At 43.6% G+C, this 15476-nt stretch overlaps 1 protein-coding gene across 1 annotated transcript; it reads left to right on the plus strand.

Annotated features, from left to right (window-relative positions):
• The first annotated feature begins 210 nt into the window (after positions 1–210).
• Syce1 (synaptonemal complex central element protein 1) lies at positions 211–14910 on the plus strand. Its single transcript, XM_052173825.1, has 13 exons — positions 211–289; positions 10519–10581; positions 11741–11800; positions 12141–12215; positions 12736–12783; positions 13017–13071; positions 13227–13316; positions 13525–13588; positions 13997–14063; positions 14140–14263; positions 14327–14437; positions 14567–14654; positions 14845–14910. The coding sequence occupies exons 1-13, from the start codon at positions 211–213 to the stop codon at positions 14908–14910; spliced, it is 990 nt and encodes a 329-aa protein (XP_052029785.1).
• Positions 14911–15476: the final 566 nt, after the last annotated feature.

Here is a 15476-nt window from a genome sequence, read left to right on the forward strand (position 1 = left end):
CTTGGAAGTCTTCACGCTGACTATCACACTTAAATAGGATTTGTATTTGGTGGTGGTGGTGGTAGTGGGGGCTGGGCATGTTTACACCCACGCATGCGCGGCAGCTGGCCACGTGGTCCTCTTAAGAATTTACCCGCGCAGCAGCGTACTGCGCAGGCGCAGTGTGTAACAGCCTGGACGCTGCTGTGGCAGCTGAGGAAGTGGCGCGGTATGGCCACCAGACCGCAGCCGTTGGGTGTGGAGCCCGAGGGACCAGCAGACCTGCTCCACGGGCCTGAGGGGACCAGAGGTAATGGCTGAAGGGTGCCTGGGTTGGCCTGGTGAGCTGGCGGGTGTGAGTAGGCCGCCCATCGCGGTCTGAGGAGATCGGCACGGGAGGGCGCGAACCCTGGGCAGGGGCTGCCTGGGGTCTTCGCTGAGGAGAAGCCAGTTTGCTGTCTCCCTGTGATGCCAGGCCTAGGGTGGGGTTGTAGGTCACACACCTGTCACCCTCAGAGCTGGCCTGCTCCAGGGCTTGTGACAGGCACCAGGCCTGAAGTCCCGTGGCCCTGCTGAGCTGGAGTCACCCTTTGGCTGTCCAGAACCTGATGCCATCTTATTTAAGTTTAAACCAAAGTGTAGAGCAAGGTGGGCTTACGCTGTGACTCCACTGCCCAGGTTGATGCTTTTGGTTATCAGACAGTCCGCCCCGCCCCCATCACTCAGTCCTCTGTTTTATGACCCACCACCTCAGACAGCAGCGCCACCCATAAATGTCCCATATGTATCTAGAGGACAAGTACTCCAGAAAAAGAACAGTCGCCGCAGCTATACAATGGCACCAACAATTCCGCAATTACATAAAGTATCTACTTGCTTTAAAATAATCTATTATTTTTTTTTAGTATTTATTTATTTATTCTTATAAAAGAAAGCATTTAATTGGGAACTTGCTTATAGTTTCTACAGGGTTAGTCCATTTGTATCATGACAGGAATCATGGAAGCAGGCAGGCCATTAGGCAGGCCTAGTGCTGGATCAGTAGCTGAGAGCTTACATCTTTTTTTTCTCTATATTCTTTGTTTCCATTCCAAATGCTTACCCCTTTCCTGGTTCCCCCCTCCGCATATGTCCCATAAACCCTCTTCTCACCACCCATTCTCCAATCACCCCTCCCTTTTCTCTGGCCTGGTATTCCCCTACAAAGCTTCATCAAGCCTTTCCAGGACCAGGGCCCTCTCCTTCCTTCTTCATGGGAATCATTTGATATGCTAATTGTGTCTTGAATATTCAGAGCTTCTGGGTTAATTAATATCCACTTATCAGTGATTGCATTCCATGTATATTCTTTTGTGATTGTGTTACCTCACTTAGGATGATATTTTCCACTTCCAACCATTTGCCTAAGAATTTCATGAATTCATTGTTTTTAATTGCTGAGTAGTATTCCATTGTGTAAATATACCACATTTTCAGTATCCATTCCTCCAATGAGGGACATCTGGGTTCTTTCCAGCTTCTGGCTATTATAAATAAGGCTGCCATGAACATAGTGGAACATCTGCCCTTATTGCACGCTGGGGAATCCTCTGGATATATGACCAGGAGTGATATAGCTGGGTCCTCCGGAAGTGTCATGCCCAGTTTTCTGAGAAACCACCAGATTGATTTCCATAGTGGTTGTACCATCTTGCAATCCCACCAGCAGTGGAGGACTGTTCCTCTTTCTCCACTTCCTCGCCAACACCTGCTATCTCAGTTTTTAACTTTAGCCATTCTGACTGGTGTGAGGTGAAATCTCAGGGTTGTTTTGATTTGCATTTCCCTGATGACTAATGATGTTGAACATTTCTTAAAGTGCTTCTTGGCCAACCGAATTTCTTCAGGTGAAATTCTTTGTTTAGCTTTGTACCCCATTTTTTAGTAGGGTTATTTGGTTCCCTGGGGTCTAACTTCTTGAGTTCTTTGTATATATTGGATATTAGCTCTCTGTCGGATGTAGGTTGGTGAAAATCTTTTCCCAATTTGTTAGTTGCCTTTTTGTCCTTTTGACAGTGTCCTTTGCCTTACAGAAACTTTATAATTTTATAAGTGCCCATTTGTCAATTCTTGATCTTAGAGCATAAGCTATTGGTGTTCTGTTCAGGAACTTTTCCCCTGTGCCCATGTCCTCAAGGGTCTTGCCCAGTTTCTTTTCTATTAGTTTCAGTGTGTCTGGTTTTATGTGGAGGTCTTTGATCCACTTGGAGTTGAGCTTAGTACAAAGAGATAAGAATGGATCAATTCGCATTCTTCTGCATGCTGACCCCCAGTTGAACCAGCATCATTTGTTGAAAAGGCTATCTTTTTTCCATTGGATATTTTCAGCTCCTTTGTGGAGGATCAAGTGACCATAGGTGTGTGGGTTCATTTCTAGGTCTTCAATCCTATTCCATTGATCCACCTGCCTGTCACTGTACCAATACCATGCAGTTTTTAACACTATTGCTCTGTGGTATTGCTTGAGGTCTGGAATACTGATTCCCCCAGACATTCTTTTACTGTTGAGAATAGTTTTAGCTATCCTGGGTTTTTTTGTTATTCCAGATGAATTTGAGTATTGCTTTTTCTAACAATGAAGAACTGAGTTGGGATTTTGATGGGGATTGCACTGAATCTGTATATTGCTTTTGGCAAGATGGCCATTTTAACTATATTAATCCTGCCAATCCACGATCATGGAAAAATTTTCCATTTTCTGAGGTCTTCTTTGATTTCCTTCTTCAGAGACCTGAAGTTCTTCTCATACAGATCTTTTATTTCTTTGGTTAGAGTCATACCAAGATACTTTATATTGTTTGTGGTTTTTGTGAAGGGTGTAATTTCCCTAACTTCTTTCTCAAGAAGTCTTCTTATCCTTTGAGTATAGGAAGGCAACTGATTTGCTTCAGTTGATTTTATAACCCTCCACTTTGCTGAAGTTGTTTATCAGCTGTAGGAGTTCTCTGGTGGAGTTTTTTGGGTGACTTAAGTAGACTATCATATCATCTGCAAATAGTGATAGTTTGACTTCTTCCTTTCCAATTTGTATCCCTTTGACCTCCTTATGTTGTCTAATTGCTCTAGCTAGAACTTCAAGTACTATATTGAAAAGATGTGGAAAGAGAGGGCAGCCTTGTCTAGTCCCTGATTTTAGTGGGATTGCTTCAAGTTTCTCTTCATTTAGTTTGATGTTGGCTACCGGTTTGCTGTATATTGCTTTAACTATGTTTAGGTATGGGCCTTGAATTCCTGTTCTTTCCAAGACTTTTAGCATGAAAGGATGCTGAATTTTGTCAAATGCCTTTTCAGCATCTAATGAAATGATCATGTGGTTTTTTTTTCTTTGAGTTTGTTTCTGTAGTGGATTGCATTGATGGATTTCCTTATATTGAACCATTCCTGCATCCATGGGATGAAGCCTACTTGACCATGGTGGATGATCGTTTTGATGTGTTCTTGGATTCGTTTGGCAAAAATTTTTTTTATTCGATATATTTTTTATTTACATTTCAAATGATTTCCCCTTGCCTAGCCCCCCCCCCACTCCCAGAAAGTCCCGTAAGTCCCCTTCTCTCCCCCTGTCCTCCCACCCACCCCTTCCCACTTCCCCGTTCTGGTTTTGCTGAATACTGATTCATTGAGTCTTTCCAGAACAAGGGGCCACTCTTCCTTTCTTCTTGTACCTCGTTTGATGTGTAGATTATGTTTTGGGTATTCCAGGTTTCTAGGTTAATATCCACTTATTAGTGAGTGCATACCATGATTCACCTTTTGAGTCTGGGTTACCTCACTTAGTATGATGTTCTCTAGCTCCATCCATTTGCCTAAGAATTTCATGAATTCATTGTTTCTAATGGCTGAATAGTACTCCATTGTGTAGATATACCACATTTTTTGCATCCACTCTTCTGTTGAGGGATACCTGGGTTCTTTCCAGCATCTGGCGATTATAAATAGGGCTGCTATGAACATAGTAGAGCATGTATCCTTATTACATGGTGGGGAATCCTCTGGGTATATGCCCAGGAGTGGTATAACAGGATCTTCTGGAAGTGAGGTGCCCAGTTTTCGGAGGAACCGCCAGACTGATTTCCAGAGTGGTTGTACCAATTTGCAACCCCACCAGCAGTGGAGGAGTGTTCCTCTTTCTCCACACCCTCTCCAACACCTGCTATCTCCTGAATTTTTAATCTTAGCCATTCTGACTGGTGTAAGGTGAAATCTCAGGGTTGTTTTGATTTGCATTTCCCTAATGACTAATGAAGTTGAGCATTTTTTTTTGTTTTTGTTTTTTATTTTATTTTATTTATTTATTTATTTATTTTATTTATTTATTTATTTATTTATTTATTTATTTATTTATTTATTTTAGAGACAGGGTTTCTCTGTGTAGCCCTGGCTGTCCTGGAACTCACTCTGTAGACCAGGCTGGCCTTGAACTCAGAAATCCACCTGCCTCTGCCTCCCAGAGTGCTGGGATTACAGGCGTGCGCCACCACCGCCCGGCCTAAGTTGAGCATTTTTTAAGATGCTTCTCTGCCATCCGAAGTTCTTCAGGTGAGAATTCTTTGTTTAACTCTGTACCCCATTTTTTAATAGGGTTGTTTGGTTTTCTGGAGTCTAACTTCTTGAGTTCTTTATATATATTGGATATTAGCCCTCTATCTGATGTAGGATTGGTGAAGATCTTTTCCCAATTTGTTGGTTCGTTTGGCAAAAATTTTATTGAGTATTTTTGAATCCATATTCATAAGGGAAATTGGCCTGAAGTTCTATTTCTTTCTTGGATCTTTGTGTGGTTTTGGTATCAGTGTAATTGTGGCTTCATAGAATGAGTTGGGTAGTGTTCCTTCTGTTTCTGTTTTGTGGAATAGTTTGAAGAGTATTGGTGTTAGGTCTTCTTTGAGTGGCTGATAGAATTCTGCATTAAAGCCTTCTGGTCCCTTGCTTTTTTTGGTTGGGAGACTTTCTATGATCCCTTTTATTTCTTTAGGTGTTATGGGACTGTTTAGATGATCTATTTGATCCTGATTTAATTTTGGTGTTTGGTATCTGTCTAGGAAATTGTCCATTTCTTCCAGATTCTCCAGTTGTGATGAGTATAGGCTTTTGTAGTAGGATCTGATGGTTCTTTGAATTTCCTCAGTTTCTGTTGTTATATCTCCCCTTTCATTTCTAATTTTGTTAATTTGGATACTGTCTCTGTGCCCTTTGGTTAGTCTGGCTAAAGGTTTATTTATCTTGTTGATGCTTTCAAAGAACTAGCTCATGGTTTTGTTGATTCTTTGTATGGTTCTCCTTTTTTCTACTTGATTGATTTCAGCCCTGAGTTTGATGATTTCCTGTCTTCTTCTCCTGGGTGAATTAGTTTCTTTTTGTTCCAGGGCTTTCGGTTGTGCTGTTAAGCTCCTAGTGTATGCTCTCTCCAATTTCTTTTTGGAGGCACTCAGGACTATGAGTTTTACTCTTAGCATTGCTTTGTGTCCCAAAGATTTGGGTATGTTATGCCTTCATTTTTGTTAAATTCTAAAGTCTTTGATTTCTTCCTTGACCAAGGTAACATTGAGTACACTGTTCAGTTTCCATTTGTATGTGGCTTTCTGTTGTTTTTATTGCTATTAAAGACCACTTTTACTCCATAGTGATCTGATAGGAGGCATGGGATTATTTCGATCTTATATTTGTTGGTTCTGTCTTGTGACAGATCGATTTTTAGAGAAGGTACCATGAGGTGCTGAGAAAAAGGTATATTCTTTTGCTTTAGGATGAAATGTTCTATATATATCTGTTAAATCCAATTGGTCCAAAGCTTCAATTAGTTTCACTGTGTCCCTGTTTAGTTCTGTTTTCCTTATCAGTCCATTGAGGAGAGTGGAGTGTTGAAGTCACCCACAATTATTGTGTTAGGTGCAATGTGTGCTTTGAGCTTTAGTAAAGTTTCTTTTACAAATGAGGGTGCCCTTGCATTTGGAGCATAGATGTTTAGAATTGAGAGTTCTTCTTGGTGGATTTTTCCTTTGACCAGCAAGAAGTGTCCTTCTGTGTCTCTTTTGATGACTTTAGGTTGAAAGTCAATTTTATCTGATATTAGAATGGCTACTCCGGCTCGTTTCCTGAGACCATTTGCTTGTAAAATTGTCTTCCAGCCTTTTACTCTAAGGTAGTTTTTGTCTTTGACACTGAGTTGTGTTTCCTGTATGCAGTAAAGTGTAGGGTCCTGTTTCCTTAGACAGTCTGTTAGTCCATGTCTTTTTATCGGGGAATTGAGTCCATTGGTGTTAAGAGATATTCATGAATAGTGATTATTACTTCCTGTCATTTTTGATGTTATTTTTCTATTTGAGTGGTTATCTTCTTTTGGGTTTGATGAAAGAAGGTTACTACTATCTTGCTTTTTCTAGGGTGTAGTTTCCTTCCTTGTATTGGAGTTTTCCTCCTGTTATTCTTTTAAGGGCTGGGTTTGTAGAAAGATATTGTGTAAATTTGGTTTTGTCATAGAATATCTTGGTTTCTCTATCTATTGTGATTGAGAGTTTTGCTGGGTATAGTAGTCTTGGCTGACATTTGTGTTCTCTTAGAGTCTGCATGAGCTCAGCCCAGGATCTTCTAGCTTTCATGGTCTCTGGTGAGAAGTCTGGTGTGATTCTGATAGGTCTTCCTTTATGTGTTACTTTGCCTTTTTCTCTTACTGCCTTTAAAATTCTTTCTTTGTTTAGTACATTTGGGGTTTTGATTATTATGTGATGGGAGGTAATTCTGTTCTGGTCCAGTCTGTTTGGAGTTCTGTAGGCTTCTTGTATATTCATGGGCATTTCTCTCTTTAGGTTAGGGAAGTTTTCTTCCATAATTTTGTTGAAGATATTTGCTGGCCCTTTAAGTTGTGAATCTTCACTCTCATCAATGCCTATAATCCTTAGGTTTGGTCTTCTCATTGTGTCCTGGATTTCCTGGATGTTTTGGGTTACAAGCTTTTTGTATTTTTCATTTTCTTTGACTTTTGAGTCCATGGTTTCTATGGTATCTTCGGCATCTGAGATTCTTCTATCTCTTGTATTTTGTTGTTGATATTTGCATCTATGCCCCCTGATTTCTTCCCAAGGTTTTTTATCTTCAAAGTTGTCTCTCTTTGTGATTTCTTAGTTGTTTCTACTTCTGTTTTTTAGACCCAGGATGATTTTGCTCAGTTCATTTGTTTGTTTGTGTTTTCCTTTAATTCTTTAAGAGATTTTTGTGTTTCCCGTCTCATGACTTCTCCCTGTTGACTCAATTTCTCCTGCATTCCTTTAAGTGATTTTTTTTGTTTCCTCTTTATTGGCTTCTATCTGTTGACCCATATTCTTCTGAATTTCTTTATGTGTTTTTTGTGTTTCTATTGTAATGGCTTCTAACTTATTCATGTTTCCTCTGTATTTTTTAAAGGGATTTATTTATGTCCTTTTTATGTTCCTCTAGCAGAATCATGACCGGTGATTTTAAATCCAAATCTTGTTTTTCTGGTGTGTTTGGGTATCCAGGACTTACTGTTGTTGGAGAGGTGGGTTCAGATGCTGCCATATTGCCTTGATTTCTGATGGTAATGTTCCTACGTTTGCCTTTTGCCATGTGGTTATCTCTGGCGTTAGTCAGTCTTGCTGTCGCTGGCTGGTGCTTGAACCTCCTATGAGCCTGTAAGGCTATTTCCACACTACTGGATGGCTGGGTTTCCCCTGGAACAGATTGCTGATGTGCTGCTCTCCTCTTGGTTGCTGTTGGAGCTCTGGTGTGTCCTGCCCTAAGCAATGTTATACTTGGGTTTTCTGTGTGAACCGAACCTGGTGCTGCCATCTGCTCTGTCAGGGAGCGAAGATAGTGGCAGCGATCCCACAGGCACCCTGCAGGGCACAGAACCCACACCTCGCTGGCACACAGATGAACCACCAATCTGCCCAGGTCCTGGGTGCAGGTGGCAGCCTGTAGCTCAGCGGTCTGTGTCCCCAGAGATCTTAGACTCGGGATATCTTGGTACCTGGGGTCACCCGTCTTATCCAACTGGGAGTGAAGATGGCGGCTGCCGACCACCCCACAGGGCACAGGACCCACACCTGGCTGGCACACAGACACACCGCCCGATCTGCCCAGGTACCAGGCGCTGGCGGCAGCCTGTAGCTCGATGGCCTGCACCCCCAGAGATCCTAGTCTAGGGATATCTCAGTACCTGGAGTCGCCTGTCTCGCCTGACTGGGAGCGAAGATGGTGGCTGCTGACCACCCTGCAGGGCACAGGGCCCACGCCTGCCTGACGCACAGATGAACCCCCAATCTGCCCAGGTCCTGGGCACAGGCGGCAGCCCCCAGTTCAGTGGCCTGCATCCCCAGAGATCTTAGACTTGGGATATCGTGGTACCTGGGGTCGCCTGTCCTATCTGACTGGGAGCAAAGATGGCGGGTGCCGACCACCCCGCAGGGCACAGGACCCAAGCCTTGTCTTTTTAAAAAAATGTTTACATACACACATACCACATTTATAACCCAGCTGTTGCCTGCCTGTCCCATCCCATAGTTCCTTATCCGGTCCTCCTCCCCACTGTCTCCGAGAAGTTGCTCCCTGCTTACCAGGGCTCACTTCTCCCTATGGCCTCAAGTCTCTCTTGAGGATTAGGCACATCTTCTCCCACTGAGGCCATACCAGGCCTTCTTCTGCTATATATGTACCAGGGGCCTCGGACCAGGCCCTCTATGTTGCCTGGTTGTTGACTCAGTGTCTGGGAGCTCTCTGGGATCTGGGTGAGATGAGGCTACTGGTCTTTTTTTTTTCTGATGAAATATATTTATTTTTATTGGATATATTCTTCATTTACATTTCAAATGATATACCCTTTCCTGGTTTCCCTCATCCTCCCAACCCCCCAAGCCATCCTTCTACCCCCTGCCTCCAAGAATATGTCCTTCCACCCAACCCACTCCCACTTATCCCCCCTCTATTTCTCCATGCTGGGGCATCTATTGAGCCTTCATAGGGACCTCTCCTCCCACTGATGCTCAACAAGGCACTCCTCTGCCACTCTTTTGGCTGGAACCGTGTGTACCCCTTGGTTGATGGCTTAGTCCCTGGGAGCCCTGGGATGTCTGGTTGGCCGACATAGTTTTTCTTCTTATGGGGCTGTAAACCCCTTCAACTCCTCCAGTCCATCTTCCAAGTCCTCCATTGGGGACCCTGCACTCAGTCCAGTGGTTGACTGCTAGCATCTGCCGCTGTATCTGTAAGGCTTTGGCAGGGCCCCTCCAGAGACAACCATAACAGGCTCCTGGTCTTCCTGTGGGGTTGCCCTCCACTTCAGCTTCTTCATTCAGTCCTTCCCCTAAATCAACCATAGAAGTCCCCAACTTCAGTCCAGTGGTTGGGTGTAAGTATCTGTGTCAGTCTTAGTCAGCTGCTTGTAGGGCCTCTCAGATGTAAGCGCATCATAGCATCGTTAATAGTGTCAGGCCTTGGTTACTCCCCAACCCCCTATGAGATGGATCCCAAGTTGGGCTGGTCATTGGACTACCTTTCCTTCAGTTTCTTCTCTATTTTTGTCCCTTCAGTTCTTTTAGATAGGAACAATTCTGGGTCAGAAATTTTGACTATGCGTTGGTGTTGGTAACCTATCCCCCTACTTGAGGCTTGGCCTATCTACTGGAGGTGGATTCTTCATGTTTCAAGATTTTTCCTATTGACAGTGTCTTCTGCCTTACAGAGGCTTTTCAGTTTCATAAGGTCTCATTTATCCATTCTTGATCTTAGAGCCTGAGCCATTAGTGTTCTGTTTAGGAAATAGTTCCTGCCCTTGTGAGTTTGAGGCTCTTTTCCTACTTTCTTCTCTGTTAGATTCAGTGTATCTGGTTTTATGTTGAAGTCCTTGATCCACTTTGACTTGAGCTTTGTGTAAGGTGACAGATATGAATCTATTTCATTTTTCTACTTACTGACTGCCAGTTTGACCAGCACCATTTATTGAAGTTGCTTTCTCTTTTCCACTGTGTGGTTTTGACTTCTTTGTCAAAGATCAAATGTCCATAAGTGTGTGGATTTGTAGTAGGTTCTGATGAATTCCTAGTCATCTGCCTTTCTGAGTCAGGATTTCTGTGTAGCTCAAGATGGACTTGGCCTTGTGATGTAGGCTAGATTAGACACAAACTGTTGATCTTCCTGACACTTTCTCTATGTTCTAAGATGATAGGTAGGCATCATTACACCTAGTACCCCAGTCTCTTACTTACGAGACCTAGCTTTGATGATATCCATAGCACAAGAGAACTTAAGTATAGCACTGCCCGCACCTTGAGGTTTATGAAGAGAATATGTGTGGTGCTACTGTACCCTGGAGGAAAAGGCTAACCATGGAAGGGCCCAGGTCACTTTTTTGTACTGTCCATTTGGGACAAGGGTCAGTAACACTGCTCTGGTTAGAGCTCTGTCCTCAGTCTCAGCCTAGGTACTGGATCCTTCTCCTGACTGCTTATACTGCTAAATTTGAAATGTTTGGTTTTATTTCCACAGGGCAGCGTGGGTCAACACAGAAAATTGAAGATTTAATGGACATGGTGAAAAAGTTGCAGAAAGGTCATGTGTCTCTTACCCTGATGTTTGAAGTCATGCAGATGTAGATTCATATCCTAGCACTGCTATTCACATATACAAAAAATTATTTTACTTACATTAACTTTAAATTTACTTAAAGTAACTTTAAACTTACATTAACTTTTACTTACATTACATTAAATTACATTACATGTATGTGTAGAGAGATAGCCCAGAAGTTAAGAGCACTAACGACTCTTACAAAGGACAGATTTGTTTCCCAGCATTCATATGGTGTCTCACAACTATTAGTAAGTTCAGCTCTAGGAGATCTGATGCCATGTAGGTATCAGGCACATGTGTGGTACATATACATATATGCACGCAAAACACTCATACACATAAAATAAAAATAGGTGATTCTGAACATAAGTTTTAACTTTAAAGAAATTTAGTGTGTGTGTATGTATGTATATATGTATGTATGTATGTTTATATGCATGTGTGCAATGTGCATGTTCACACATACCATGTAATGAAGTCAGAGGCTAGCTTAAGTTCTTTCCTTCTCCTATATGAGTTCCAGGGATCAAAGTCAGATTGTCAGACTTGGTAGAAAGTGCCTTTACCCACTGAACCATTTCACTGGCCCCTTAAATTTTAGTTTTTGAACTAAAAAGGGAGACCTGATGATTCAAAATTATTGCAGCATGAGAGTGAACAAAAGGCAAAATGTTTTCCCAAAACCCTGTCCCAGGTCTCCTTTGAGTCTCAGCAGTCTGTTAGATTCAGAGGTTTTACCCATAACCCTCTTCCACTTCATATCCTGCCCCCTCTACTTGATCATATGTATCCTGTTTCCTTCTCACTTCCCCCTCAGGGCACCCTCCTCTTTACCCAGAGAGCTTGAGGGCCTTCCTCCCTTTATGGAAGGCCCCTAAGACACCTTCCCGTATCTGAGAAGCACTTCCTGACCTTTGACTATAGACCTCTCTCCTTGCTTCATTTCTCTTGACTGAAATTCCTACAGCTTGTCTCAATATCTCTATTGGTCTGTTCCTTGCCTCCACAACCCTAGATTGAGACCATAATGTAGCACCTGTACATGTGAGATGCTTAGGAGAATTTTTTGTGAGGTAAAAGCTGCAGAATCCCAGGCAGACATATTCTATCAACAATGAGCTTCCTTTTTGCTTTGCAGTGGGAAGTCTAGAGCCCCGGATTGAGGTCCTGATTAACCGTATTAATGAGGTTCAGCAAGGTAAGCTCAGTGATTGGCTGCTCTCCAGGACCAGCTACATGTTTTAACAGGCCAGGCCCAGTAAAAGTGGAAATACAGGAGTCCTTGTTAAAATTTCTGTAGTTATTTTATGAGAGCATAAGTGCAGGGCCCTTCGGCATGTAACTGCTGTAGTCATTTGCCTATGAACATGGCTCTGCTGCCACCTGAGCCTAGCAAGAAGGACCAGGATTTAGAAAGTCTTGTTTCCTGCTTTGTAAAATCTGGGCCCCCTCTAGGTTTTCTTGGGGAAGAATATGAAATCTCATCATTTGTGCTTGAGTTCGTACTTACCAAATGTTTGTCCCACTCTTTGGTAAAGCCAAAAAGAAAGCCAGTGAGGAGCTTGGAGAGGCTCAGACTGTTTGGGATAACCTGCAGAAGGAACTGGATTCATGTAAGTTAACTGAGAGCACTAGAGGTTTCTATGATGTCTTAGACTTCTCCTAATGCAGTCCCGCAGGCACTTTATAGCTTCACCAGGGCCATGACTCTTGTCTTTCTCCAACCTCATTTCTTCTAGCACTCCCATCTTGTTGTGAAGACACTTCTGCTCTGAGTCCTTTGCAGAGATGATACTCCATGTATTTCCCCAGATAACACAAGTTATTGCCTCACACAAGCAGCTGTGTGTTATTGGAGAGGTCTTAGTCATCTTGCATTATCTGATCACATAGCCCTTTTGATTGATGTTGTCTTCCCCAGTCCTAATGGTTGTTTTACATGGTCATGGATATCTTTTGTGAAAATTAGGGCACATTGGGTTTACAGGAATGTAGATACCCATAGGGGTATGAACTTACCTCCAGGAAACTTCATCTGGGTTAGGGTCACAGTGATACTTTGTCTCTCATATGACTGCCCTTGTCATTTCTGTGTGTGGTCTCTAATGCCTGAACCTTCATCATCTTTTCTAGTACATGAAGAGAAAGTACGTCTAAAGGATATCTTGAACAGAAAGGAAGGTATGCCCATATTCCTCATTTCTAGACTTTGTGATACCCCGTCTAAGCCCACTGTCTCTAGTAGGTAGAGACTTAAGAACACCCAACTTTGTGACATTCTTATGGCTTTTTCCAGACCCAGAAAATGTCAAAGTCCACTCAAGTGTCCACAGACTTGATGTGATCTGTTTTGTGTCATCTGCCAAATTAGATGCCTTACCAAGCACTCAGAGGGCCTGTTGTTGTACTTACAGAGGCCCTGAGGATTATGCAGCTGCACTGCCAGGAGAAGGAAAGTGAGGCACAGAGGTAAGATGGTATGCCTGTAGTGCTCCTGTTACCTTCCCCCACCATCTGCTATGTTAGACACAGGCTTGAATGCAGAGGAACAGAATAGAAGCCCCCAGACCTTCCTCCAGGTGAGTCAGTCAAAGAACATGGTTGAGTGTTGGTCTCCTTCTCAGGAAGCACAGCATGTTGGAGGAGTGTAAAGAGAGAATTTCTTTTCTGAACTCCCAGATCAACAATGAGAAGGCCAAACTAAGAAAACTGAGGTAAACCTCAAGGCATGAGGCTTGGGCTGGGGATGTGCTATAGGTATAGTAATGCCCTGGAAGGTCAGGCATAGTTCTGGATGTCAAGGGGGTGAAGATATTCCTTGTGGAAGAGTGGACACAAAGTTCCTGGGTGCTATTCAGACTTAGACCTTGGCCAAGCTTTGTGGTAACTCATGGCCATCAAGGCTCTGTGGTTGACTCCTAGGTTGGATTTTGAAGAACATCTGGAGAGTTTGATGAGTCAACATAAGGACACCTTGGAATTTCATGTGAGTCACACAACACTATGCCACCTATTATACTTTGTCCTTATGCAAGCCTTGGTGGTCCTGCTGTCACTGTAAATCCAGTCAGTGAGGAGGCCAGGAAGAGAGAAGAGAGAAGAGAGGAAGGAACTCTAAAAACTAAATCCCCAGAGAGTATCTCAGGATTGTAGGTTTGCAGATGTTAAGGTTTCGAATACTTTCCCTTGAACCTCTTCACAGGGTTAAAAGGTCCAAGGAGAGGCAAGATCGGTGTCCCCGAGGTTATGCCATGGCTGGCATACATCAAGGGGCAAGGTACTAGGAAGTGAGACTTACTGAGAGGAGAAATGATTAGATCTATATAGGCTTCTCTGAAGCTCGAGGGAGCCAGGAGATCTGGACATATCTTCTTGTTTGTGTCCCCCACCCCAGAAGCCTGAACATCTGACAGAGGAGATGTATGCTTTGGACAGCAGCAAGGAGCAGCTGCTCCAGGAAGGTGAGGTCAGGGCAGAAGGGTGGCTCTCACCCGCACCATCCTGCCCTTACCTGCTTACTACTCGTTCTCTCTGTAGAGAAACTGATCAAGGCAAAGCTGGAGGATGTGAAACGTCGGCTGTGTGCCCTGGGTGGGCCTGAGGGCTCTTCCACCCTCTCTGAAGGACTCTTCCTCCGAAGCCAGGAGGCAGCTGCAGCAATGTAAGATGCAGGGTGGGGCAGGAGAGGGAAATGCCCAGCACTGACTCCTTTCCACACTATCAGGCAGATGTTCACGGATGAGAACCAGAAAGCTCAGGAGCTCCTAGAGGCTGCAGCTCAGCAGCACCATCAGCTGCAGCAGAGGTGCTACCAGCTACAGCAGAAACGGCAGAGGTAGGTGCCTGTGCCCTCATTTCTCCCGGGAAATTGAATGGCAGCTGTTTCCCCTGTTCTGCCTGTGTGTCTCTTCATACTTTCCTGATTTTCCTGCTTTCATTCTCTTTGTTCACTCTTCCTGAACAGACTGAAAGAAGAACTGGAAAAGCATGGGGTACAGATCCTTGCTCAAGTTCAGAGTACGCAAAATGAAGAGGACAGCTCATGGAGGATGGTAAATCCAGGAGCAGAAGGGAAAGGAAAAAAAAGTGATATTTTCCAGAGTATAGTCTGTGGCAAGGGCATTCTTATTGCAGGAGGCACAGCTGAGGCAGAAGTGTAAACTTATGGTAGCATGGGTGCAGAAAAGTGGAAGGGGGGGTGGTAGGAGCAGGGAAAAATGCCTGGGCCTTTACCTCCTACAGGCCAGTTCTAAACCCTTAGAAGTGCACGAGGAGACAGTCCAAGAGCGCCCATCAAGCAGGACCTAAAACGCTCCTCAGCCTGGAGGACGTACTAACTCCAGACATGGGGATGTTATGTGTGGCTTGCTTCATCTGAGTATGTGCTGAGTGGAAGAATGGGTGTCGGGGCCAAGCCCCTCAAGTCTTTGAACCAGGAGATGTCTTGGCTCAATTTTGATTCTCAACTAGCTTAGGGTTCACACTGCAGGCCCTTAGTAAATACTTTCCCTGTCTCTTGCTCACCACTAGTATTTAACACAGTCTTCTGCTCTTGGACAGAAGGATACAGATCTGGACCTTCTCACAGGATCTTTGTAATTTAGTTCCCTCATGTAGGCCCAGAATAGCATGGACTTTGAAGCAAAAGGAAGATAGATCACCTACTCTAAATTCTTGCTATAAACCACCTCATTCTTCAAGCAAAATAAATGAAATTTGAGTCTGCATGTGGTCTGTATTGTTTGTGTGCAATCCCAAACTGTTGCCAGAAATATCCTAAACTAAAAATGCTCTTTTGTCTGGGGAGGACATAAATGGGCAGACCTTCCCCATTCATCTTTGGTTCTATTGGGTCCTTGTTTGGTTGCCATGTG

This window comes from Apodemus sylvaticus, chromosome 1 (genome assembly GCF_947179515.1).
Source record: "Apodemus sylvaticus chromosome 1, mApoSyl1.1, whole genome shotgun sequence".
Classification (NCBI taxonomy): Eukaryota; Metazoa; Chordata; class Mammalia; order Rodentia; family Muridae; genus Apodemus; species Apodemus sylvaticus.

Bases quoted from the DNA above. Each gene is read 5' to 3' on its own strand.
- Syce1 (XM_052173825.1), top strand. From the start codon at position 211: ATGGCCACCAGACCGCAGCCGTTGGGTGTGGAGCCCGAGGGACCAGCA. The intron at 12,216-12,735 runs GTAAGTTAACTG...CATCTTTTCTAG, and splicing joins GCAGAAGGAACTGGATTCAT to TACATGAAGAGAAAGTACGT. The intron at 14,264-14,326 runs GTAAGATGCAGG...CCACACTATCAG, and splicing joins CAGGAGGCAGCTGCAGCAAT to GCAGATGTTCACGGATGAGA.